General features: G+C 38.1%; 2 protein-coding genes across 3 annotated transcripts; one reads left to right on the forward strand and one right to left on the reverse strand.

Moving 5' to 3' along the window:
• Positions 1-1,335: 1,335 nt before the first annotated feature.
• LOC101846145 (ankyrin repeat domain-containing protein 17) lies at positions 1,336-14,230 on the reverse strand. Of its 2 annotated transcripts, none has more exons than XM_035970420.1 (7): positions 14,009-14,230; positions 9,086-9,255; positions 8,262-8,414; positions 6,699-6,935; positions 5,678-5,856; positions 4,811-5,098; positions 1,336-4,340 (listed from the first exon to the last, which is right to left on the reverse strand). In XM_035970420.1, the coding sequence occupies exons 2-7, from the start codon at positions 9,252-9,254 to the stop codon at positions 3,534-3,536; spliced, it is 1,833 nt and encodes a 610-aa protein (XP_035826313.1). In that variant the 5' UTR covers position 9,255; positions 14,009-14,230; the 3' UTR covers positions 1,336-3,533. The 2 variants fall into 2 exon arrangements, with proteins under 2 accessions (XP_035826313.1, XP_005100995.1); XM_005100938.3 differs by lacking the exon at positions 14,009-14,230 and adding an exon at positions 13,708-13,998.
• An 85-nt stretch (positions 14,231-14,315) lies between these two features.
• On the forward strand, positions 14,316-26,494 carry LOC101846511 (protein YIPF4). Its single transcript, XM_005100939.3, has 6 exons — positions 14,316-14,549; positions 16,954-17,128; positions 20,450-20,621; positions 21,125-21,202; positions 22,007-22,120; positions 22,843-26,494. Exons 1-6 carry the CDS (start codon positions 14,354-14,356, stop codon positions 22,978-22,980), a joined length of 873 nt encoding a protein of 290 aa, XP_005100996.1. The 5' UTR covers positions 14,316-14,353; the 3' UTR covers positions 22,981-26,494.
• Positions 26,495-27,454: the final 960 nt, after the last annotated feature.

Here is a 27,454-nt window from a genome sequence, read left to right on the forward strand (position 1 = left end):
AGAAGAAAACATATATGTAAAATCTGCCAAAACTGTTTCCACCATAAGTGAACCAGCGGGCTAAAGACATTAAATGAAGTAAAGTAACAAATGAACACTGTATAAAAAAATCAACATTTGAAGAAGAGAAGTCAAGAGCACCAGCCAATTTTAATGAAAAGATTATTAATGACAAGTACAAATATGCACTGCACAATTTAAACAAAGTCATTGTAAACTGTAATTGTAAGCGTTCTACACCCCATAAACAATATCACTTAAAATATTTTGGTGCCTATCACTATCACAGCCATTCCAGACACCATGAGATTCTACAAATCATCAGAGGAGCAGACATCTCATTGCCACATATATCACCAGTGATGAGTATCAAAAAACTATCTGAACTGTTCTCATTGTTTTCATAAGTTTTACATCGCTCACAACTGCATAAGGTCATATGAGCGCCAAGGGGCGGATGTCAACAGAGAAGTCCAAAGGTGGAATCAGGCTTACTCTGCTCACCTCTCTAGCCTCAGCAGCACAAAGTCTGCTTCGACTATGAAGGCACCCCGGAAATAGCAGTTCACAAGAGAGTGACAAACATACAAATGAAGTAGAGGCAAAATGACGATAGTAAGGATGAGGAAAGAAAAAGCAGCAGTTCCTCCATGTTGTTCCAGCACAGTATGAGCATGACATTGATAAATCAGCCCATTTACAATTCTATTAAGCATAAGAATATGTTAACATCCTCCTCCCCTCCCCTTTGGGAATCAAGTCCTAAAGACACTTCAGTCAGTGGCACTGCCCAGTTGGGGGGGTGGGGGGGGGGGGGCTAACTGTTCTCTGAGGGCAACACTCCAGAGTCTTATCTATGTTACAAAACAAAAATAATCTAATGATTGTAAAAAGCCTAGAGCACACTATAGCCTGGATATGCACTATATAATTGCAAAAATTATTTGTATTAAATTATTACAATTATTATTACGATCATTAGTTAACTGTTACGAACCAAGCAGCAAAAGAGACTAATGATTGTAAAAAGCCTAGAGCACACTATAGCCTGGATATGCACTATATAATTGCAAAAATTATTTGTATTAAATTATTACAATTATTATTACGATCATTAGTTAACTGTTACGAACCAAGCAGCAAAAGAGACCCCATGCTTCCAGAATCGAGTCAGTACATAAAATAGTAAATGATGACTGATTTCAGTTATGTAGCCCTTTGTGGGCACAACAAGGCTGGTCATATGGTCAACGCAAATGACTGAACAATGTTTGGAAAAGCGCAGACTTTCTCTACAGTTTTTGCAGAGTAGTGTATACAAGTGAATTAAAAATATTTTTTTTTAATGATACCAAATTCGCTTCTGAATTTTTTTCAAATTTTTTCATTTTAGAGTTGTACTCAAAAAGAAGGAACGAAACTTAGGTAATGTAAGCAGAGGAACAAAAATTTTATGATAAGAGGGACAAAATAAATGAAATAGAAAAGGCCTTGTGAGCACATATTTATTATAACACAAGTAGCCCAACTAAGGCAGAGAGCTGTGAAAACTAAAAAAGTAAGAGAAAACACAAAACACAAGATCGAACCAAGGTCATTCACTCATACTGCAGTCCAGCAAGAGCCATTTTATAAAGAAGAAAACAGGAAGAGGGAACCAAAATAAAGAGCATGGGTAAAATGGTAAAAGAGACTCAACTCCTCTACTACTGAGCTCAAAACAGGCACAGAACATGACCATGCGTATTTTGCCTCTTGAATTCGACCACATAAAAAAAGAAGAAAATTGAAAAAGGAAAACAAAATTTCTGCAACAAATAGTCAGTCATAATAGACATCTCTCAGAATTTCGTACCTTTAGCTGTGGCCAAACAGGACTAGATCTATTAAGATTAAGAATCAGAATCTGACATGCAGCAGAGAGCAAAAATAAAGCAGAAAAGCCAACTCTTGGCAAAAGAAAAACTAATATATTCAACTGGGTGTGGAAAACGGAAAAAAAAAAGTTTTGAATCAACAAGAGACATTTTTAAGTCCAAGATGGAGATAATAGTCTTTGAAATATCTTTAATCCCAAATCCAGATTAAGCACACATGTACAGAACAATATAATGGATAAACTATTTAGTCACTTGGGCCTCATACAATAAACTTAGATAAGCCTACTGGTGGGAAGTAAATTTTGTTTTCAAAAAAAATAATATATCACTCTATGCAAAAAAAGAAACTTTGCTAGTCAAAAATTCTAATATGTGAGTATTGCAAGGCACCAGCAATATTTTAACAAAGGGATGCTGGGATATTGCAAAGCACAAGCAATAACAAAGGGATGTTTGTTAATGTTATATGAATGAACTGTATCATAGTCATTTATCACTTTTCTTTTAACATTGATCTTCACATTTACTCCAAAACAAGAATAATCATTATACCTACATTTTGTTTTTGCAAATGAACTTTTCAAACACATGGATATGAATGTATTATATTCAGATCTGAGATTCTTAAGAACCACATTTTCTACTACAGCCCTGACTAGGGACCTGAGCAGTTGAATTGGCAGCTTATTATGTCATTGTTATCTAAAGGACAACTCTAGACACACATTAAAGGAATAGATCATCATTATATATATATCACTCAGGAGGATATACTTAAGTGCAATTTGAAGGATGATTGCAGAATCAACAACAGTCATTGACTTGGAACACAAGATAACAGATCAAAACAGCCACAAAAAAAGCATCACTTTTTTGTTTAAGTAATGGGAAGCACATTGACACAATAATGGTCATTTAGTGCTGGAAAAAAAGTAAGACAGACAGAAAAAACAGAGGGAAAGTAAAAAAAAGTAGGACCTACCAGTGGTGCCCTCTAACCACCAGCAAAAATGATGCTGGTACTGAAAGCAACAATTACTTGTAAAAAGCAAGTGTTAGCTGTTACAATTCTTTTTACATATTTAAAAACTATGATCAAACGAATGAGAACACAAATATTTCAAGTGTCTCCTTTCAAATGCATTCTGCATCCAAGTTGTTCATAACTCTGTCTTGTATTTTTTTAGACAACACGATTTGTTTGGGCAGGCTCATTCACCCTACAGATATAGGTCAATTTCTTTAAACTCAAAGATTTAAGTTTCGACTTTGAAAATAGAGTGCACCGTGTGGCAAAGATTGACAGATTTAGATTACTTCTCTGGCTCACGTTTGCTCAACCAGCTAGAACAAGACTCATTCTCATGACATGTGTGTGTGTCTGTGTGCATGTAAGTTTGTGATATTGTCTGGGCAAGTCAGACTCCATTCAAATAAGCAGTCCAACCAAAGCTAAAAGGTTTATAAGGATATATTATGAGCATCCAAGGTAACCCAAGTAAACTCAGTAGCTCAGTTATTCATGAAGCTGCTTTTAAAGATCAACAGTGACTCAAACGTCTTATGTTATTTGATTGACACTTTCAGAATAGCCAATGAAAATACAAGTATGCATTTAAAGGCAACAAGACTATTAGGAAATTGGTTAAAAAGTCATGACACATCTAAATCGGATGGTGGGTCCAGGTCACTGAACAACATGTAGTTGTGAAGGAGAGTTGGAAGCTTCAGTTTGCAGACTTTCTGATTGACCACATAACCACAGCCCAGTTGCTTCCGAATCGCCCTCCGACACTGCCGCAATAGGCTCTGCGGCTGTTTCACGAGGTCCCTTACCAGGCTGAGGAGATGGGAGCTTCCAGAAGGAGATGAGTACTGGCACTCAGTACCACGAAGTAAACGAGCAACATCTTCACTGTACGCTGCAACAAGCCACTGGATGAGTGTTGGGTTTTCTCTGTGTATCGCATGACTGATGGGAGAGCATGGGCTGCATGGAACCAGAACAGACTGAGTCTTCACTGAGTACTCGCTATTACACTGCAAAAGCAGCTTTATCACTGGAAAATTACAGCTGTCAACAGCATGCCACAAAGGTAGAGTAGAGTTTGCATCAACAGTGTTCGGACTTGCCCCACGAGCTAACATTTTCTCTATGACATCAAAATCAATATCCCTGAAGATTGCCTCATTCAGAACAGTATGAGTATCTTCTGTTTTTTTGCCCATAGCGCAACCTTTAGAGATAAAGAATCTGATGGCGGACATGCGGTGGCACCTGATGGCACTGATCACGGGCATGATGTTCTCACAGCCACGTATGTTGATGTCCATGCCTTGCTCAAGCAACAATTCACAACATTCAGTGCTCCCGCTCTCTGCAGCAAGATGCAGGATGGACAGGCCTAGTCGGGACCATCGGTTCAATGTTGAGCCATAGTCCAGGAGGAGACGAGTTGTCTGTAGGAGAGAAAATGACAGGCTTGTTTGTTTGTTCTGTTTGTTCGAATAAAAAGAATCACATCGAAACAATGAAGGTCATTTTATGCCAGGAAAAAGTAAGACAGACAGAAACAACAGATTGAAAGTAAAGAAGTAGGACCTACCAATGGCACCCTCCAACCACCCGCTAATGCTTTGGCATTTACAATCAATTGGTGAAATATGTAAAAAGCTATAGATCAACATTGGAGGGAGAAGTCAGACATCTTGAGGAAAGGTAAAACTCAATAATACAAATAAATATAAAAAAAGAAGGTACAAACCATCACAGCCTTGTATGACTTGCGAAATTAAATCAACATTTACATTTATAACAATCAGAATGAGCTTACTCACTTTGAAGAACTTAAGCTTGCTCAATAAATGTCTCTGATTTGCTTTCATTTTTAAGATGTTATCTACGCAGGCCCTCTTCACTGCTTCCTCACCTCAACATTGCCTTTCCAAGCTGCCAACATCACAGGGGAGCAAAGGTCAGCATCCAGACCCTCCACCCATGCACCTGAGTGAATGAGAAGCCGACAGCAAGAGCTATAGCCTCGTTCAGCCGCATAGTGCAGGGCTGTGCGTCGGTTGTAGGCAGCCATGTTGACATTGCATTTGGCATCCAGCATCAGCTTCAATACGTTCTCATGTCCTTCCAGCGCTGCCATCATCAAAGGAGTAAAACGGCGGATGTCTTGAGCATCAATTTCTGCACCATGGTGTAGCAGAACCTGCACGAAGAAGAAGACTGGTATAAATGATGGAAGTGATGATACAATATGCCAATTCTGTGATGAGCAACTGGAAATCAGGTTATCCCTGCCTGACTAGTCTCTGAGGTTTTTTTTCGCTTAGTTAAGAGGCAGAATCCTGTCATGTTGTAAACATATTTATAGAAGTCCTTATCAGTCAAATTAAAATTATGTAACTACATGTTAAGGACACAGGGACTTTTGAATTTTTTGACCAGCAACTTCTTAATACTCTTTCATGCACCACAACAAGCACAAAAGATTTTCATAGATTTTTTTCCAAATCCAAGAAGACCAGAGATGCCATATCCTGCCAATGATAGGACAAGGGTGGCTGGAAACAAAACCAAAAAAATCAAGTTTTTACATGTAATTATCACTTAGAACTGAATCCTGTTACTGTAGTAAGGAAGGCCAGCACAGTACCTTTAGACCGCATAACCTTTCACACATTCAACTAAGGGATAAGGAAATGGTGAAAAATTATACAGCTTTCTAGAAAACATGCAAAGGCAAAAAAGAAAAAAAAATTAACAAAGCATTGAGTTCATTGCTTGCCTTGCAACATGACGTCCAGCCTTCTTTCGCAGCATAATGCAGAGCTGTCGTTCCACTGTGGCTCACTCGGTTCACGTCTGCCCCTTGAGCCAGGTATAGCAACACAAGATTCACGTGTCCTTTCTCCGCAGCACAGATCAAAGGCGTGTTTCCAAATGTGTCTTCATCCTCCAAGCCAGCTGGATATGGATTCAATTGTACAGAGAAACTTCATAAAACTATTACATCCTTACAAACCAGACTGAAAGTGTTATATTTAATTTACAAGAGATTTTGTTAAATGAAAACTAATTTCCCTTTGTTTTTCTGTACAATATTCCAAGGCTATTATTACACAAGCTTTTCTGCATGTCATACCAAGAAAGTGATGTCATAGAGGGGAAAAAAACTTGTTTAGACAATGTATTTATCAATATTGTATATTTTACATAATACCAATTTTAGCTCATCAAGACTGACTAGAGAAGCTTTTCATGGAAAAGTCACCACTGCCTTAATAAGCACTATTCATGTACAACAGACAATAGCCTGAGTCTTCATTGCCTACACTTTAACACCCATAATGATGTCGTATGTAGCCATTTACAGATCTGCCAGCCACTCCACCACTAAAATAAATCAGACTGTCCAGTACCCCAGTTATTAAGGTTTTGTAACAAACTGACCGTGGCAAATAAACACTTGTAAAATTGTGTATTTTCCCATAATTTACGATAAGTTGAACAAATTTATAGCAAACAAAAATGTGTATTTTCACATCACTTTTGGAAAGTGCGACAAATATCGCAAGTAAACAAAAAATAAAATTGTGTACTATCTATGACCTGATGGGAATAGAATTCAAGAAAAGAATCACATTTTATGCAAATTAATCAGGGTTCTTTGATTAGCAAAAAACATTACCGGAGAGCTCCGATTTTATCAAAGTACTTTGCAGGTCTGTAAATCATACCAGTCGCTTTATGCATACACAGGTTTGCATATCTAATGACTAAAAAGATACAAAACACTACGAACCAACCTTTGGCGGCAATCAGATAAGAGCAGAGCTCATAATGACCATGCTCTGTGGCCTCATGAAGGGCAGAACACTCATGATAACCCCTGCAGTTGATAGAGGCATGGCAGTTTAAGAGATGCTTCACAACCGGCAGATGGCCAAAGACTGAGGCAACAATCAACGGGGTATCTTCCTTCTCATTTTTCACATTGACATTTGCTCCAGCCTGGACCAACATCTCACAAAGCTCTAGATATCCTAACAAGAGAGAAATGTGAACATTTGTTTTGTTTTTATAGTGGTCAAAGTTCAATACTCCACAATACACATATACATACTATCATTTTGAAAGGGGGAGGGGAGGGGGAGGGGTTACTTTGTAAACAAAGAACTTTGTAAGCAAAGAAAAGATATAGGGTTGTGAAGACACATTTAAAGGTAGACTGTGATATATCTGACAAAACTTGTTTGAGCTGCCCCATGTTAAACAAGTTCCAAAACCACTGCCTTCTTGCAGGGGCTGACAAAAAAAGGACATAAAAGCACATGTTTGAGAAAAACGTAAACCTGAACCCAACAATATCTGACATTATTAACATCATCAGTACAGCTTTGTTCCTTTTTTAAAATCACTCTTCCTACACAGTACAAAGAAACATTAATAGAAGGTCATGATGCTTTACAAAAGATGAAACAGTAGTAGCTTCAACATCAGCTGTCCACAATAAGTCTTATTATGTACGTAAGGAAACAAACACTTCCCAATTTTTCTCTTCACTTCATCCAGAAGTGAACTGGGAATTGGCATCTCATGTGAGGAAAACCTGAGACTGATAAAAAGTAGCATTCTGTCATGTAGAAGACCCAGAATCATCTACTCTGTTTCCCCCCTATAGAACTCAGGAAAGATCTCAGTCGTTATATTTCGTGACTTTAAAGTAGGGCATCTCAAAATTTAACATGATTTATTCTAGCCTTATTATGACCATCACACATAAAAAAAATAAATGGTTAAGAAAATCTGAACATATGTATCTGTTGCAGTTTGTAATTGACAACAAAAAGAAATGCTAATAAGAGATTTTGGGAAAAACTTACAGATAGTTTCACTAACATGACGATCATATCATTTCGAAAACACATAAGTCTTTAGAAAAGAAGGCTAAGGAATCTTGCTCAACAATTTTTAAGTACCAGAACTATTCCTAACAATCCAACAGAAACACAATAAAGAAACAGCGGTGATAAAAAATGGTAAAAGTATATGTCAGTCCCAGCCTCCCCTCCCAACCCCCCACCCCCTCAAAAAAAAAAAATCAACAAACAAACAATAAAAATAAGTTGATGCCTTTTGCACATAATGTCACAGCTCCCCTACACTGGCAGCACACAGAAAATAGAGACTCCGGATGAGTGTGGTAGGTGACATAAGTTCTGAAAAAGACCTTTACCATTTAAAAAATATATACCAAGCCTAGCTCCATGTCACAAGCCTGTAAACAAAAGTAAAATGTTATTTGCATCTTTTGTTCGATTAAGTCACATATGACACAAATGCAAAATTGTATAACATTAAAGAGTTACCATTCACTGCTGCTAGGTGCAATGCTGAATGACCTTCGACCCCACCAAGAGCGTTGATCTGACAGCCCCAGGTGATAAGCAGCTTTGCAACTTCCACTGACCCACTCTTGACTGCATGCATCAGTGGAGTCATCCTCTGCTCATCCATACAGTCTGAAAGACAATGAACGATCACGACTGACCATCTTCAATCAAGCAATAACACCCCAAGTTTAAATTTTAGAATACATTATAACAAACTGTAGCCACTTCATGAAATACAGACATTTTATGAGACAAGAAGTACATTTTAAAAAATCAAATAATTGCAAATGCCCCTGTTACATGGTGAAATTGGTGAACTGACACACATTCAAAGCTCAGGAATTAACCCCAACACTGTGGAATAATCAAAACTTTCCCTAAATTAGTAATTTAAAATATAATCTAAAGAGAAAGCCTTACCTCTGTTCATCACTGAAGCAAATTCTACTTTCATTTATCAAAGGAAAAAAAAACTTGTGATTTTCTAACTCTTTATCTACGGCAAGTGCAGTCAGAACTGTTATGCTCGTGAGCCATTGGCAGCAGCTCGGGCACATTCCTTCATGATGACTTCCGACATCAATTTACATTTTGGCAACTGTCGAAAACAAATCTCTTTTACAGAGAGATCATTCATTAGAAGAAAAGCTATCAAAATAAGTTCACTTGTTTTGATTTAATGAGTAGTTTAGTGACATTTGTGTCAATTTTAGATTTCATACCAAATATGTGGGTTTACCGGCCATGGAGATAAAAAGTTAAACTGTGACAGCTAGCTCCGTCCACTCTTGTAGGCCTACCTTTATCAACTCCCAGTTCCAACAAGATTGCCACACAATTTGCTGCTCCATGACCACAACAAGAAAACATCAATGACTCTAGGTTATTCCACTGTGTGGAGCCATCCTTGTGTAAGGCAAGTTGAGTCTGAAGTTCCCGGTAATCATCCTGCTTGATGATGTCATCCATTCTGGAAAGAAAAGAAGTCCACTACAAATCATTTCTGAAGAGAGCAAAAAACATGAACGTTCATGTACTTTATGTTGACAGAGTAAGACTAAGAATTATATTTTAAATCATTGTAACATACTGTACTACAAAGTATTTTTGGCACTTGAAAGAAGCGCAACCAACTATTTCCCTCTGGTCCTTGAGAAGACGGTGGGCTAGATAATGAAATAGTATTTTACTTTTAAGCCCTGTTCTTGGAAAGAGCAAAGGTTTACATTCTCACTAGCATCATATTTCTTCTGCTTATAATTCCTTTTCATCTGCACACTTATTATTATTCACTGTTGTCTTATTCAAATAATTTTCACATCTCTTTTATTTTTATCCTTTTTTTTCTTAAATTCTGCCTTCTCCACTACTTACTCTCTCCCCCTCAACTGGATTCTCCCACTTTCACCTCTCTCTAACCTCTTCCCCTCAAGACTGTCTCCTTCTTTTTAGTCTTTCAACCCCCCCCCCCTTCTCATTCCCTGAATCACTTTCAAGTCTCTATTTTCTTGAACACTTCTTTTGTCCTGAATGTTTTCTATTCTATCTTCTATACTTTAATTTACCCATTCTGGTGTATGGCATATGGTGAATGGAAAAGAGCAAAAGTGAGCTGAATTCAGCTTGAAATAAGGATATGAGGTGGACAGAGAGGACAAGGACCAGTCGAATCCCGGCACATGGTGGTAACCTTACCTTGTTTTGACACAAAACATTCAACATCCGTCAGGATAGCAGTAGTTGCAGTAACCAAATCGTCCAGTGTAACGAAATTTCAACATTTCCCCAAAACCACCTGTCAGATCATCGACTTATCATTTCTTCCAGCCCTGGCAGTCTCTCCTGCACGCGTATTGGCCACTGTCCTAAAATTTTGTATGCGTTGAAAGTTCTGGACTTAAGGTGCAAAGCACTTCTAACATCAGCAAACATCTACCCTTGTTCAACTGTACAGCTATCTTTTTTTCAGCACAAACCAAAGAATGTAATGTTGTTCATGCCCCCCCCCCCCCCCCCCTGTTTTTTGGGGGGGGGGGGGGGGGGGGGCATGCCCCCATGTTAAATACAAGAGAAATATTATTAGGCCTACTTTAAGCAATTGGTCCTATAGTAATAAAGTGTTCATAAAAATATCCATACGTCTCATACAAACTAATAATTTGCAGTGGATAAAAAGTCAAAATTCTTGTAAAGCAGACAAAAATTAATAAGAAAAGTGCTTTAGGAATATCGGAACGTGAGACAGATAAAGGACTCACCATGAGAGTAAAATTATGAACACATTCTTTGCACTTCTTAAAGTTCTCAAAACAAGATTGAAAAATCTAGGCCCAAATAAGTGGGGTGGGAACTACCGAAAAAGCGCCCTTAAAATTATGCTAGATCTAGATCTGGAATTGTGAGGACCCATAGGTATCAGCTGCGTACTGCTCTTGACGTTTCATCCTTGCGTAACCATAGACCTAGACTAGATTTCTAGTCTAGATCTAATATCTCGATCCACATCAGGTTTTTTAGCGTGTGGTTTTTTTTTTTCAGCGTTGTTTGCTCTTCATGGTGTGAAATGGCCTTCACCCAGCCATTTGAATAAACTAACACAGTGGGTATGTTCACGGCACTAAATTTTCATTAAGGGGGAGCATCCACAGCCGGTTTAAGTAAGCCAGTTTTAGTCAGTGACATATATATTTAATATTTTGGCCTGCTTAAAGTGTTCCATCCCATGAGATGAAAGAAAACAAAGCACCCTTACAGAATTAAAGTCGGGATGGGATATATATGGAAAATTGGATACACGGTAACATGGGAAACAAGAGATGAGAGATGGGAAACAGAAGGTGGGATTCGGAAGATGGGACTGGTCAAAGAATATGTACATAATGACTGTATTGTACCGGGTCAGCCTGGGAACCGACCCAGAGAGAAAATGACAGGAATCAATTATTCTTATTATAATAACAATCATCCTCTCTCTCTTTTTGTCTATCAGTATCTCTCTCTCCCCTTTTTCTTTCCTTCTCTCTTTCGAGCCCCCCCCCCCCCCCCCACCGCCTTCTCTCTCTATTTTTCTGTCATTGTCTGTCTGTTTCTCCCTCCCTCTTTCTCTCCTTCTATCTTTCTCTTCCCCCCCCACCTTCTCTCTCTCTTTCCCCCTCTCTCTCCCTCACAAACACACACACACACACACTGCCCGCAGACAAAATTGCACACTTTTAACTCAAGAGTGGTGGAACGTTTATTTACACTCGTATCACGGGCCGTCACGTGCTAACACATGGTCGCGCCCAAGTCTCGCCCGGACGCAGGATAGGGCAATTGAAACATCTTGGTAGGCGTAGCCTCTATTCCTTTTTTGTCATATAAATAATGTCCTAATTAATGCGTTGTTGTGTAATTGAGAGTTTGTCGTCTTTCCTTACACAGGCGAGCTCTGAGCCAGAGCTCAGTGTAAGGGAAAACGACGAATGGTTGATCGGTCAAGGATCACTGCTTTGTTTTCCTTCATCTCATGGGACGGAAAGTTCGAAGCAGGCAAAAATATTAAATATACATCAATGTCACTGACTAAAACTGGCAGGTACACTCAAACCGGCAGTGGACGCTCACCATAAACGAAGCTTTAGTGCCATGAACGTAGCCTCAACCTGAAACTTATTTAGAATTCTACAAGTTATAAATTAGTTCTCTGTGCTGTTCTGTGTGTGTCTGTGCTATAGAATATAATAGGCCTACTGTATGTTAGCACACCTGAGGGGGTGAGAATAGCGAGACAAAGGGCCATAGAGGCTATTCTCAACCCTGGTGAGAATAACCTTTTCCAAGATCTTTCGGCCTAGAATAATACAGTAGTCTCCGCCTAAGATCCCGGTGCTTGGGAAGAAGGAAATGCAGGATCTTAGGAGAACCGGGATCTAATCCGACGAACCCAAGGAAGAATCTACGGTGACCTATGCTAAGGCTCACAATAGGTACAAAGGTCTCCCTCCACTCTAAAATGAACTGACATGACCGTTTGGTGGGTTTATGACGTATGGCGAGCAAAGAGAGGTTAACCTTGGTGAACTATAACAGTGCATAGTGGGAAGAGGCGTGCCATTTTCACTTTTTATCCTATCATGAGTCTCAAGATCTACACGTATCAAGTTGCCCCTCCCCCTTACCTGTCAAAAATTTATAGCTTTCCATCTCTGACCGAGCCCTCCCCCCTCCCCCCCCAAACTGCCTTTGTCGTTACACGCCATTACGTTGTGAACACACCAATTAAAATTCAGTCTGTCTCGCAAATTCGGGAGTAGAGAGACAACTTCTGCAATGGTCAGGGAAGAGTTCACAGTTCAATGTGATCCCGCCTGGAGCGAATGTGTAAGCCCTACCCACCCACCGAGTGATGTAAGTTTAGGGGGAGAGCTCAGGTGTGAGTGCGATGCGTGGGGAAAACAAAGGTGTCGGTCAGTTCACACCCCGGTCTGATCCGATCTGGGGCAAACATTGTATCGCTCCATCGAGTTTTACAACGTGTATGTGATCACATTCACGATAGTGGCTGATCTTTGACGCGACGGACAGTTTAATATAATGATCTCAACTTTTCACTCTTGTTTGATCGGCTGTCCTGCCCGGGTTTTTGTTCCGCAAATTATGATCTGAAATGCGGGATCTTCAGCCGAATGTGACCTTCAGAGAGAATCAGAGCGGGATCTTAGGGGTGACTTTTGTATAGTAAAAATTATGTTTTCTTAAAACAGCGGGATCTTTTAAAGCGAACCGGGACCCTAAGCGGTGGGATCTTAGGCGGAGACTACTGTAGCAATAGCGTACCAGTCGCCTGGAGAGTTGCCAGTACTTGACCTAGACTCTAGCAGTCTCTTGTACCAGGTAGGCCTAGATTTAGATCCGCCAGTGGCGGGCCAGTGGCAGTGTCAGCAGGCCTTTACAAAGGCTTTAACTAGATCTAGATCTAGATCTAGATTTGTGACTACTCCATGAATGGGGCATGACTACTGAATTCGGCCCTTGCTAAGCCTAGCCTACTAGATCTAGATATCTACTAGATTTCTAGATCTCTAGAGACTCTACTCTACTCTAGATAGATCTAGAATCTAGATCTATCTAGATCTAGATCTAGATCTAGATCTAGTCCTAAGAATCTAGATCTAGATCTAGAATCTAGATCTAGATCTAGATTCTAGATCTAGATGTAGATCTAGATCTCTAGATCTAGATTAGATCTAATCTAGATATAGATTTAGAATCTAGATATAGATCTATATCTAGATCTAATCTAGATCTAGATATTATATCTAGATTCTAGATTAGATAGAGGCCAAGTAGCCTTGTCAAGTCAGGGCAGTGTTTATCATAGTGACACAGGTGCAGTGGGCATGATGGTTGGAACAGACACAGAGATAAGATTTCTTTCTACCTGTCGCAGTCCAGCAATCAGCTACAATTTACCAGCAGTCCATAGCTGATTTTTTTCTGAATATTGAGCCCTGTGAAAGGAGCAAAACAGACGCAAAAAAGATAAACAATAACTGTGATTTTGTTTGTTCCGCATACAAAAGAGTTCCTCAGAATTGTTTTTATTTTTGTCCATGACAAAATTAAGAATAGGCCAATTATATTTACGAAAAAAATATATTATGCAGTTTAAAACTAAAACTAAAAAACATATTTTAAAGTAGCAAATTGAATTATTTAAACATTCTGGCGTTGGTTCAGACCTTTATATAGATCCAGTGTATTTGATAGAGATCAAGACCATTTAACATCAACATTTAACACCACTGTGTTTACGATTCACAATTTGGGTTGTTTACTGCTTTTGTTACTATTTTTTAACCTCTACTAGAGCTAAACAAGACCTAGTCTCGTATGTTTCTAATATGGTACAATGTACATGCTGCAAAGCTGAAAATTAGTATAAATGATTGCAAACAGCTCATTATCTCCAACAATAATAACTTGATCTATATTATTAACTGACTTCATTTAATATAAGTTTGGAATGGACCTTTCGCTTTCGAAACTATCAAACACACGGACTTCGTCCGTCAGACGAGTTAAAAATGGCCGACATGGCTACGTACACAACGTCCAAGTCGGCGGATATTTCTGTCGACTTGAGTGGAACCCCGGTCCAAGCCCCACGAACCGTTGGTGATTCGGCCCCTTCTCCTCAATTTTACAGTGGTAGTGGCCAAAGCCCAGGTTCTTATATGCCTTCTCAGGCAGAGTTTCAGTTCGTGCCAGCGAGCTCGACAAGTACGTACCCCCCTCTGTAGTACAGGTCACAGGTCACTTAGACTTAAGTCACTACTCTCACGCAAATCGCAGCAGAGTGCAAGAGTTGAAGAATTTTAAGTTTAGCCTAGAAACCGCTTGGTTTACACCCTTTGCATGTTACTGAAGTGCTGACACTGAGTTCTGACTCTGTATAAACTGTTTCCTTGCATTAACAGTACCTAATCATATAAATTTATAATCATATAAAACTTCGCATTCAGTCATCATCCGGTGCCAGATCTGCGACAGACATCGGCGATCATGGTTTTTCCATTCCGAAGTGTCTACAGACCCGGTAACCGGGAACAAAGTCACAAAGTATACAGACCCGGTAGGGGAACTCTTTTGTGATTTCGGAAAGTTTCACGCTCAGACCCGGTACATGTAGACTATTGTAGATCTAGTGTGTGTGTGTGAGTGAGTGAGAGAGAGAGAGAGACAAAGGTGCTAGCAAAATGTATGACATGCCCCAGTTGGCAGGAGGGAACGAAAGAAAGATAGAAAGGAAATAGGTGGGGAGAAAGAAAGACAGAGACAAACAAAGCAAAAGAGAAGGCGAGTGATACACAGAGAGAGAGAGAGAGGTAGAGAAATATAATAGAGGGTGACTGCTCGATTGAAATTATAACGACATGTTCTTTTCTTCAAATTGTGATTCCGCCAACTCCGAAACGGAGGAAAAACGATCGTTCATCGAAAAGACATCTGCAATCGTCATTTAGATCTAGATCTAGATCTAGATTAGATCTAGGCTAGCCTCGGAACTAGATCTAAATCAATGATTTATGTCTCTGTCTGTCTAGATCTAGACCTAGGCCATAGATCTAGAAGAACCTAGGTCTACTCTGGTCTATCCTGAGCCAAGAGGGCGCTGAAACTTTCCCAAATCTCAAAAGAGTTCCCCTACCGGGTCTGTATACTATGTGACTTTGTTCCCGGTTACCGGGTCTGTATACACTCCCTTTCCATTCATTCCTTTGCTCGGATGCTCTCAAAAAAGCTACGTTTCTCTGATCTTTCACTGTTACCCATTTGTTTAGGTTCCCTAAGTATGTTGTTCTGGACCTACCCCTGCCTCGCTTCCCCTCAATTTTGCCAGTGAGAGCTAGATGTTCTAGACCCTTTTATGTCTATTCAGGTGTCCCAAAAACTGCATTTGCCGTTTCCTGATTGTTTTTAACATTGAGCGTCCCACGTGGGCTTCATCAAATTTTCACTGTCTTTAGTGATTGTCCAGCATTCACAGTATAGAAGGGTTGACCAAACATAGCATTTCAGGACTTTCATTTTGGTGTTCCTTGAGGTTTTTCTATTTTTCAGGATTGGGCTCATTTTATTGAAACTAGCCTTAGCCATTGTAGTTCTCCTTTTTATTTCTGTGGAACATTTGGCGTCAGATGTTATCATATATATATCCCAGATATTTAAACTGTTGGACTTGTTTGATCTTTTCACCTTTGCTAATGAGATTACAACTTGGGTTTGCTGCTTTTTTGGATATTACCAGCATTCAGTATTTTATTTAAATAAAATTGAACCTGCCGTGACGGCCATCTGTATAATACGGTCACTTTTCATTTCCCCCTTTGTGTTTTTTCTAAACTGTTTAAAATTGGTACCTGTCCAACACGGCTGCGGTCACCCTATTCTATCGACCCATGGCCAAATTTACCTCCCTGAGACGGCCAAGCTTTGTAAAAAATTATACATTTTCACCTGAAGCTGTGGACAAGCTGTCATAATTCATTCACCTGTCGTTGTCAGTTCCTCCAATTGTTGAAATGGTCATGTTGCTTAGGTCGCTCTCAGTGTTTACAAGTTGACCAATGGGTAAAAATAAATTTTCAGCTGCTGGTAAGGTAAGCGTGTGATCCATCATAGCCTATAAAAGCCCTGCCCACAACCCAGTCCGTAAACCCAACCATAACAATGTAAGTCAACACAAACTGGCGACAGAAGTGTTGCTCATTCGCTGATTGGTGGCAACCCATTTGTTTGTTTTTCCTCGCCTGACACATTTAATTTTGTTTTGACCTTTCGGAAACAGTTCTAAAAGAATAATAATAAAGCTAAAAAAAAGTTTTTTAAAATCCGTCCTATATATATATTCTCTACACCCCCCTTTAACCCCCCCCCCAAAAAAAAACAAAAAAACAACAAAAATTTTAATGACCCCTTCGGCAGTGCATCTGCTTGCAGGTGTGAAAGGAAAATTATGCCTTCAAGTTCAAGTCTCTAAATTACTAACTGCATTGTGAATTTTTGCATAATTTCCAGACTTGTTCAGTCTATATTGTAGTATTTTTTTTGTTTTTTGTTTCTTTGAAACTCGTGAAGAAATGTAAGTTGTTTTTGCAATTTTTTAATTTTATTTTTTATCTAGGTACTCATGGCATTGAAGGGTCCATTGAAGTTGATTCATCCAATGCATCAAAGTCTGGAGGCAGTGGATATGGTGTGAGGAAAAGAGGGATGACCTCATCCGTGTTAGAGAACAGAGGGTTTGGCTGGTTGTTGGAAGAGGAAGATCTGGAGGAGGAAGATCAGCGGCCTATTTTGTAAGTACTAATAATTAAAGTTTGTTTCTGTTTTTTCTGTAAGTTTATAAAAGTTTTAATGTATTCTTCTTCTTTTAGGTGGCATAAACACAGCCTCGTGGGCACTCGTGGCCTTCCGAGCACGTGCTTTTGTTGAAATCGGGGTAATTCAGATCGCTGGGTTTTTTTGCTCTTTTGCTATGAAACACCAAATGCTGTACTTCTTGAAAAAGTTCAGCCTTTCCTCGTTACAATGGTGTAAGTTGTTTACATGTCCGATTATTAGGAGCTGGAGAATCGCCGTGGAAAGCGAAGCTTCTCACGGTCGAAGCACGTGGTCGGCCATTTCAAAAATTGACACGCTTGCATTCAAATGCTTCGCGGAAAGATTGATGATTAAATATCTTCTTTTCAATGACGGAGAATTGTAGAGCTTTGAAAGGGCTTACCCGTGGTATATTTTTGGCCTTTGGCGTTTATTAGAAAGCCTTTAAAAATACTGTCAAAAGTTTCAAAGCTATCAGCTCAAAAAAGGTACCAATAGAAAGATCAGTTTATTTTCTATTAGAATAAAGTATGCTTGGAATTATTTTGCATCAATCTTTCTGTGAAACTCTGAAAGTATGTGACCCCCCACTCGCGGAGCACTCGGTGCACTGCAATATAGAGCAGATTCGCTCACCGCGGGGGCTGGTGCAACTCTGGACAGGTCAGCGCTCGTTGTTTTTGTCGAAATAACGACATATCATCGTGTTTGAGGCAATAAAATACTGATTTGTAATGATTTTAAAGTCTTACAAAAATTAAGCTTCATATGTAGGCTTAAGTTATAGTGATTACACTGTTAATGTGAAGATGTTTGTGCACTTGGTACTCTCTACTGTCTTATTATCTGTCAAACATGGGGTTGCAGCCAGTTAGCGACTTAAGCAAATTTGATCATATTTAAAACAGCTACCATTTTCTTAAAAAATGACTGAGAGGTTAAAGAATAGTATCAAAATTCCCAGGAGATATAGGCATTTAATATGTAACAGATAAATTTGGCATACAGCTACTTTGAAATTTAGTTTCTGGTACCTACTTCTTTTCATTAGGGTGTAATCGTGTCTCTTTATTTTTGTGCAAAAAATTTCGTCTATTTCGGAGTAAAATTCTAATTTTGACTGTCACTGTCGCTGATTTGTGTAACATATTTTAACCGCTGTGAGACAGTTGCTGAATATATATGTCATGACTCGGTGGAATTAGGCACTCGTCAATTTTTGAGCTCGTGGGTTTGATATCTTCTTAAAGCTTGTTTATTTTTGTTGCTTTCGATGAAAAGATATCCATTTGTCGTGAAAATGAGTCCAGATATATATTGGCGATTGAAGGAGGTGGCGGTCTCTTTGTTTCAGAGATAAAATTAGGCAAAAGTAAGTTATTCCATAGCTTGAGAGTCCGTGGAAACTGAAAATTTACTTTTTTGTGCCTTTCAATGTTTTTCAGTAAAATCCGGAAAGAAATGTGTCTTTGAAGGTCATGAAAGGTGCTGAGCCATAAAACAAAAATTCAATAAAAATTCACAATCCTGCACAAAAAAAATGCCAGTTTCTTCACTTTCATTATTTTGATGTGCGCCTGATTTCACCACGCTGCCTCACATATTGTATATAATACTTGTTAAACTCATATTCACTGGTATAGCTCATCCAACACAAACCTGTCATAGTTTTTTTGTGAGTAGCTTTTGATTTAATTTATTTTCAGCCTTGATATTTTAAGTATTAAAACAACCCTGATTTGTCTTTTCTGGGGATATTTTTTTCGAAGTTTTTGGCTGATTTGAAAGGGCTTTCTTCCCGGCACAGGTGGCTTTTTTCTGCCTGTGTATCTGAGGTTGAAAAATCAACATTTCTGCTGTACAGTTCTGGGAAATTGTTTCCTTATTGTTTTTATTCTACTTTCTTTGGTTTTGAGAACATGATGATAATTGGAAATTGTCAATACACCAAAAAAATGGTCACAAACAGGAAGTCATATAAAAAGAAAAGAAAATTACTTCCTCTTTTATGGGACCTTTGAAATTCAAAGTATGATGACATTAATACAAGTCACATTGTAGGTTTTATCACATTTTGTGGTTTAATAAAATAATTTTTTTAACAGAGTCAAAGTGAAAGCATTGCTTATCGACGTTAAGGCGAGAACCATTTATACCAAGTTGCAAAAATTCTGTCACACCCATCTTGAAAGTACAATAACTTGTTCGCTATTCAACATAGCGGAACCAAATTTGGCATGTATGATTTTCATTCCTTTTCTATCTACATGACATGAAAAGAATTGGTCATTGTACATTTTTATTCAAGAGAGGTAACTTTATTCACACTGGCCCTCGCAAAATCTAACTCAAAGTTTTCTCAGTATTGTGCATGACCTTTTCCAGCTTGATTTACTGCTACAAAATGTCCATTCATCGACTGAATTAATGTCTTTGTTGTGTGAGGAATCCCCTGCCATTCCTCATGAAGTGCAGGAGTTTCCAGTTTCTGACATATTCACACAGGGTGCAGCCTATTTCTAATCTTTTATTCAAGATCACCTTATGGACATTCTGTGGGATTAAAAACCTGTTTATCTTGAAGGCCAGTCCAGAACATTGATTTGATGAGATTGGAAGGAGTTGTGACTAATTATGACTGCATGGGGTTGGGCGTTGTCGTGTTGGCAAATTCCAGAGTGCTCTGCCATATAGGCCCGAAGATGAGACGAAGATTTTTGTCACATTACCATTGTCCTGTTAGATTGTTTTGAATGGCCAGTATCTGCACTTGGTTGGAACAAATTTCAAAAGTAAGTGTTGACAATCTTGCTTATCCAAGTGTCAAGTTGTCGCCCATGGTAGGCCACTTCTAGGCCTGTCTTGGACAGTTCCAGGGATATTAAAATGCTTGTTCAAGCCTTGGATGGTTTATCTGCACAAATTTCCTTGTCTTGCAACAGCATTATGCACAATTCCAGAATTTATCATACACACAGGGCGTTCACATTCTGTATTTTCTAGTTTTGATACTTTGAAAACAGGGGAACAAATTACCCAAAGTTTGTGTCTGAAAAGTTATTTAATGATCAGAAAATCAGTATCCCCATTTGTAATAGTTGGGACAAAGACTTCTTTTTACTGTTCAGTAATTTTTAATGGTCCCTGCATCTTGATAATTTTGACTATACTTATTTAGGAAAGCCTCCCGGCACTTTCATGTGTATTGCTTTTGTGAAATGTTCAGCGATGTCTGTTTTGCATAAAGCCTCTCTGTTGGTGCTGTTGTTAAATTGATTTTATTTATGTTGCCGCAGGGAAGAACTGGATATCGACCTAAAGGACATCTACTACAAACTGAGATGTGTAATGTTCCCCTTGCCTCAGCTCGGATTTAATCGTCACATCGTCAGAGAAAGTCCTGACTTCTGGGGCCCACTAATTGTGATATTATTGTATGCCATCATTTCATTATATGGGCAGTTTAGGGTAAGTCCTCATCACTGCTCAGAATGCAAACATGTGTTATGTGAATACTCATGCATATCTGGTGAATTTAATGTTGAATGATTTGTTTTCACGTGTATTTTGGCATAAGGGTATCTGCCATGTAGGCTCATCTGGACAATCAAGGAGACTTCAACAAGTAAAAACTTTAGTAATTATCCAAACAATGATCATTTAATGTTAGTAGACTTATCATTGCATCTTTAGTGTTGTAAGTATATATAGATATTTAACATAATTGCCTTACAAATATAGTGATTTTTCTTCTTGCTAATTCCTTGAAAGTCAATGATAAGACATGTGATTTATTTTCAAATGTGTATTGCACCTGCTGGTTTGTTCTTTTATTTGCAAGTACAATGAACAAGAGGGAGTGAAACATAAAGTGCAATGGAAATTTGTCTAATTTTGGGTGTGCAGTTTGGTTTTGATTTTGTGCCAATTAATATTTTGTTTGACTTTTTTGTTTTATTGTTCTTCTCCAGGTGGTGTCATGGATCTTAACAATTTGGATTGTTGGCTCTCTTCTTGTGTTTCTGTTGGCCCGAGTTCTTGGGGGAGAAGTAAGGATCCTTCTATAATGCATTTTGTGGATGGCTGGGGTGTGTGTGTCAGGGGGGGGGGGGGGGGGAGGTTTATAGTGGAGTAACCTTTTTTTATTGCTTGATCTTACATTTCAGTCCCATTGAATGATTTATCTATCTAATTACCTCGTATCCTTTGAAACTATGTGGCAGGTACATGTATCGTGCCTGCCAAAGTTACCAGTTATATGATTCTAGTCCGTACCTACATAATCAAACTTCATATTTGTTTACTTAGACTTTCCACACTCCTGGTTCGAGGATAAGTGATAGAGTTCTTACTGTTCAAGAGTTCATGACAGAAAGACTAGAATGTCACATGGTGTTTTAGTCGCCTTTGCATGTTGAGTTTAAAGAACAAAGAGTATTCCTCGCCGTGCATGCAGTGTGGATGTATTTCAAAATTTAAAATTGTCAAAAACCCTTGTCTGATCAAATAAAGGCGTACATTACTCAAAAATGTATTTGTTTGGCTGTTGGCAAACTTAATAGGGAGTTTGTGAAAAGTTTATGAACTTATCCCCTTCTAAATGTCAGTCCGTGACTATCTACTTTAACTTTTCATATGTTACAGTTGGATGATTTTATCTCTTTTTTGTCCAGTGAGAAAGTGCAGCAAGATGATTCAAGCTAATTGAAGCCTCATCATATTGAACTTTAATGTCACTTATTTAGTTCTTACGCAGCAAAAAGTTTACATTCCTTTTTCTTTTCGTTAGTTTCAGAAATCAAAATTAAACAAAAATTGAACTTGTCTTATTTTGTGTGTGCTTTATCTTTCAGGTGACGTATTCACAGTGCCTTGGTGTGATTGGCTACTCTGTGTTACCGTTATTCATCATTGCATGCATACTTCCTCTGGTGCGTTCACTGCACTACCTAAGTATGGCGTTCAAAGTGAGTACAATAATAATTTTCACTTTTTTTTTGTTGAGATTCTTATGATTCAGAAATAGTGTCAGTCTTTGATAGGAGCCACCTATTTTCAGCTTCTTTGTTATTCCTCATTTTCTTTTGGCAAGATGAACTGAGAGTTGGTTTGTATATATATATATATATATGCAAAGAATTTTGGCACACAATGTGGACAAGGGGGAAAAAAGTTTATCTTTGCACAAACAAGGTTCACAACTCTTCCCTGGATGGGGTGCAATTCATATACAGCACTTCTTCTTTGACAACTGGTAAAATCTTTTCACCATCCTAACTTCAGTCCTGTCTTCTTTTTTTTTTTGTAGTGATCTATCTACTAAGGTTCTTTTTTTTTAAAAGGACGGCTGAAACCCCAAATTGTGTGCCTGACTTCCAAATGATGTATTTGTGTCTCGAAGGACTCTTCACATGTACAAGAATTGAACATTTTATAAGTATTCTAGCTTATTGGCTTGCTAGAACTGTTTATACACATTTTATGTGGATGCTTATTCTGAATTCCCTGCTTCATTCCTTTACCGTTAACTTGTTTTATTGTGTTATTATTTCGTAGAAATCCACGTTAAGTGAGGAACAATATATGCATTGCCTTTGTAGTCATATAGTGTAAAAAAGTGGACATTTTCTATGATACCATACTATACATTAGTTTCAATTGCTCACAAAGTATTTCTTTTGCTCTCCAGTTGCTGGGAGTGGTGTGGGCTGCCTACAGCGCAGGCTCCTTGCTGTGTGTGCAGGAGTTACAGCACAAGAAACCGCTCCTCCTCTATCCCATTTTCCTGCTCTATGTTTATTTCTTGTCCCTCTACACAGGGGCATAGTGTGCTGTGGACTATGTGAGGAAGAGAAAAATGGGGGTTTGTATGTGTGAGGGGGAAGCGATCTGGGAGGGGGTGGGGACAGAGCAAAAGTGTTTGAATGTCGCTGGTGACTGTGACCTGGCCTGAGTTTTCAAAGTGAAATTGTTCCTGTTGTGTACAGTGTTTCAAAAATGCACATAATCTTTCCATCTTTACTCCTTCTGGGTTCTCCTTCTTTGTCTCGGAGGAAATCAGCTGTAGGCTATTCGTGTCAGCCCAGAATGCTTTTGATAATTTTTCATTTAGTTAACATGCTATGACAATGGCCTAATCCTTTATCGATGCGTTGAGTAAAAATGGAAGAAATTTCTTAATTATTTAATTTCATTATTTTTTCCTGACTTAGACCAAAGATATTTCTTTTCTATGGACTGGAAATTTGTAAATGTATTTACCAGTGTTATGAAGCAGTGGTAGGTCATCATTTATGGAATGGCATCATGGGTTAGTCTTAGTTTTGTTTAGTTTTAGTAAGAGTTTTACCACACTTGCAACACAAATAGTTCATATAAGTGCTGAAGAATAAAGGTGTTTTGAGAGAGTAGGATACAAAGAAAAAAGGAGGAGAGATGAGGACATAGATATTATTATTTGATAGGAAAGAAGGAGCAAACCACACCAGAGCACCCGTAAAACACCCCTATGGTTTGGTGTGGTTTTAGCCAAATTCTGACTTAAGCCGTTGTCATAGCATGTTGAAGATGTGTTGCAGTTTTTCTCATCCGCGAAGAGGGTTTCTATTGGCTTTGCCACCATGGGCTATTTTGAAGGTAGGCTTACATTCTAGTTCTCTTTCACTTTCAGGTTTCTTCAGGTTTTGGTTTGGGGTTAATTTAGACTTTTCTCTCAAACTTCTGGTCTTGGACATGCCTGCTTTTCTTTTATCTTGGACTTATTAGCTGTCTTTTACACAATATGCAGTTTGGAAACGGGTGTTCTGAGATTCTCATTTTAATCTGAGAAGACTGGGTTTTGCGTCTTTACTTCTCTTAAAGATGTGTGTACTCACAACCTGGTTTTTCTAACTTCAACACAAGTTACACAGAAGTTAGTTCTAGAAATGTATTCAATTATATAATATTTTCAAAGTTGTCTCAATCACATGGAGCACATGCTATGAATTAAGTTGAGTTTGTTGTTTCCATTTACTTTTGGCCCATCCTGTAGAGTGAGTTGGAGAACACAGAGTGAGTAGAATGAGGTTAAGAATGTCCATTGATCAACATTGCATGATGTGAGTCATTTATTAATAAGTCTGAATGTAATTCCTTATATTGCTATTTCATGCATTCATTAAGTCAAAAGTCCCATCACAAGCATGGTTGCTTTGTAATTCCCATTAATAGATGGAAATGAAACCATTTTGTGAATAGCAAAATTGACACTATGTTGAATTCTCAGTCTTGTCAAAATACTGCACAATGTTCATGGCGTGTAGTTATCATTGGTTTGTTAAGTAGTGTCGGGTTCCACCTTTTTATAAAATCTTATATCGGAAATCTGGTCCAGGTTTTCACCTCAGTTAGGTTTGACCAGCTTTCCCTGATTTTGATACCTGTTTGTCAGCTTTTAAAAGAAAATTATAAGTAAGGTCATTTTGTCAAAAAATCTACTGTGTTTAGAAAGTACAAAGGAGGATTTGAACATGCAGGTGACATGCAAGTTATGTAATGGTAATCAAGTTACTTTTTGCTTCTGGCCTTTTGAGTGAGGACACAGTTAATCTTTGGTGTATTCTTCATGATTGTGCAAAATGCATTTTCTTGTGTGATTAGGTATTTGTAAAGCGTCCTTGAGATCAGAAACTATTTTATAATTCTTTCCAATAATGTTAATCAAAATGTTGACAAAAAAATCTTCTTTACTATACGATTCAATATTTTATCGGGTTTGTCCTTCATAGTCATTTCAGCTACAGTTTTGAACGGTTTTTCTTGATTGGCATTGGTTCTGAACACATTGATAAAGGGGTGTAAAAGCTGAAATGAAGTTTCCAGACTTAAACTTCGGGAAACCAAAGACTCCAAAGCTGAAACTGGAAACTTATATCATCCCTTTACTGATGCATATTACCTTATGTCCTCTATTGGAAAATCCAGTTCAGTTTTTTTTTGTTTTTTTTAAAGCGATTTTTAAATGATTGCCATTCTTTGAATAATACAATCTTTGGTTTACTGTCTGTGAATAAACTGTTCTCTTTCCATGGAGGAAATATTAGGCAGCATGGTGAAATCAGGCTCTTGTCGAAATAATGAAGTCCAAGAAATTGGCCTTTTTCTTGCCGTTGGGCAAATTTTTTCTAATTTTCTTTTTTTGGCTCAACACTTTTTATATCCATTTAGAAACATATTTCTGTGTGGATTTTACTCAAAAACATTGGTTTAAGGCTCAAAAATTATAATTTTTTCAGTTTCCAATGACTCTCTAGCTATCGAAATTACCAAACTTTGATGGCCATTTCTCACTAATTTTACCTTTGAAATTAGGCGACCCTGACCTCCTTCAATCATCTATTTCGACTTCTATTTAACATAGATGGATATTCTTTTCACCAAAACCAAGGCAAATAAACAGGCTCTAAGATGATACCATTAACCCCATATGCCCAAAAATTGAAGAGCGCCTGATTCCACCACGTCGTGACTCATGCGGAATTGACAGACCAAGTTGTTTTTTATGCTTTCAAAATTCGATTTGGCCATTATGAATATTGTTTCACCTTCAGTGCTCATAAGGGAATTCATTTTTTTTTGCAAAATTTTTATTCTGATTTTTTGTTTGTAGATTTTATTTTAAATGTCATGTCATGTAACTACACATGAGTTTGTATGCAAATTAGATTATCATACTATGTATCATGTGTAATATATTTAATGAATTTCTTTATGAAACATTCATCGTTTATGATAGTAGTGTAACGTTAGTCTGAGTTATTACAGTGAGTATGTGGACAGGACTAGAATTGCATTGATAAGGGCGAAAAGAGCACTTTTTAAAAAAAAGAAAAAACAACTGGAAATGAAGCTTTTTAACTGCTCAAAATGTGGCAAATTCTTATCTGCCAGAATTGTTCTCATTGGTCATAGCAGAAACCACAAATCATCTTAATCCTTATTTATTCTTTTTCTCTTTATTAAGATATATTCTCCTCTGCAGGTGCATTGGTCATTGTCAGACAGTGAGGGATGAGCTATTATTATTATTATTATTTTTGTAAATGATAGTATAGCACGGTTACCCTGAGTTCATGTAGAATGTTTTGCAATATGAATTATTCAAAGCAACTTTGTTCAGCAGGGATTCATTGCGGTGACCCAGCGTAGTATTAGTGTTTTTGCTGCAGGAATTGGTTTTTTTTCCTTTCATATCATATTCTGTGGTTGACTTTGTGATACACATTGGTTTTTTCTTGTGTAAATTCTGATCCAAATGTACATAATACATGTAATAATAAACTGGTGGGATTTCTACTTTTTACTGATTTTACTCTCATTTTTTTGTGACTTACATATTGTGTGTGTTGAAGTCATAGATAAACTAGGAGGAACACATCTTCCCTCATATTTTTTCTCAGAATTTTTAGTTTCTTTCTCACAGGTGTTAATTGAAAGCACTCCGATGACTGTCTACTTTCTTTTCATATTACTTAAAGTTTCTTCTTCTTCTATGTTTATGCAGTCCAAACTAATCTAAAATCATCGCAATGGCGGATGTGAGATACAATTGTGAGGCATTGTGGTGAGATACAATTGTAAGGCATGACAAAGGAAAATAAAGATCATGCAAAAAATGATCAAATTTTGCTAAATTATAATGCGTGTTGCATAAACTCTTGAGGACAGCTAATTACATGTAATACAGCGCAACCTCTCTATAACGACATGGTGCCCTGGTCCTGATTTTATCTTATAATATAAGATTTTTCATTACAATATTTTTCGTTGCCACTGAAAACGACAACTCTCTTGAACAAGACATCCAACAAATTCTTTTCCCCGACCTCCCTCCGTTCCCCGACCTCCCTCCGTGGCACCTCACCAAGGCAAAAGTAGACTTACAGCTGACCACGCACAACAAAGAAAGCACAAACACTTTTAAAACAGAATACAAAAAACTAATAGATAAATACCCCGGTGCGGAGCTCATCTTCACGGATGGCTCCAAAAAAGACAATGAAGTGGGCGCCGCAGCCCTATCTCCCAACAATACACACCAGAGGAGACTCCATCCTGAAGCCTCCATTTTCACTGCGGAGGCCACTGCCATTGACATGGCACTGGACTCTGTAGAAAATTCTCCTAACAAATCTTTCCTTATCCTTTCTGACTCTCTGTCTTGCATCACCTCACTCACAAACTACACACTCTTACACCCAAAAATAGTTAGGCTACAACAGAAAATTCATACACTATTCGAAACAGGAAAAAACATCATG

Source organism: Aplysia californica, unplaced genomic scaffold, assembly GCF_000002075.1.
Source record: "Aplysia californica isolate F4 #8 unplaced genomic scaffold, AplCal3.0 scaffold00265, whole genome shotgun sequence".
Classification (NCBI taxonomy): domain Eukaryota; kingdom Metazoa; phylum Mollusca; class Gastropoda; order Aplysiida; family Aplysiidae; genus Aplysia; species Aplysia californica.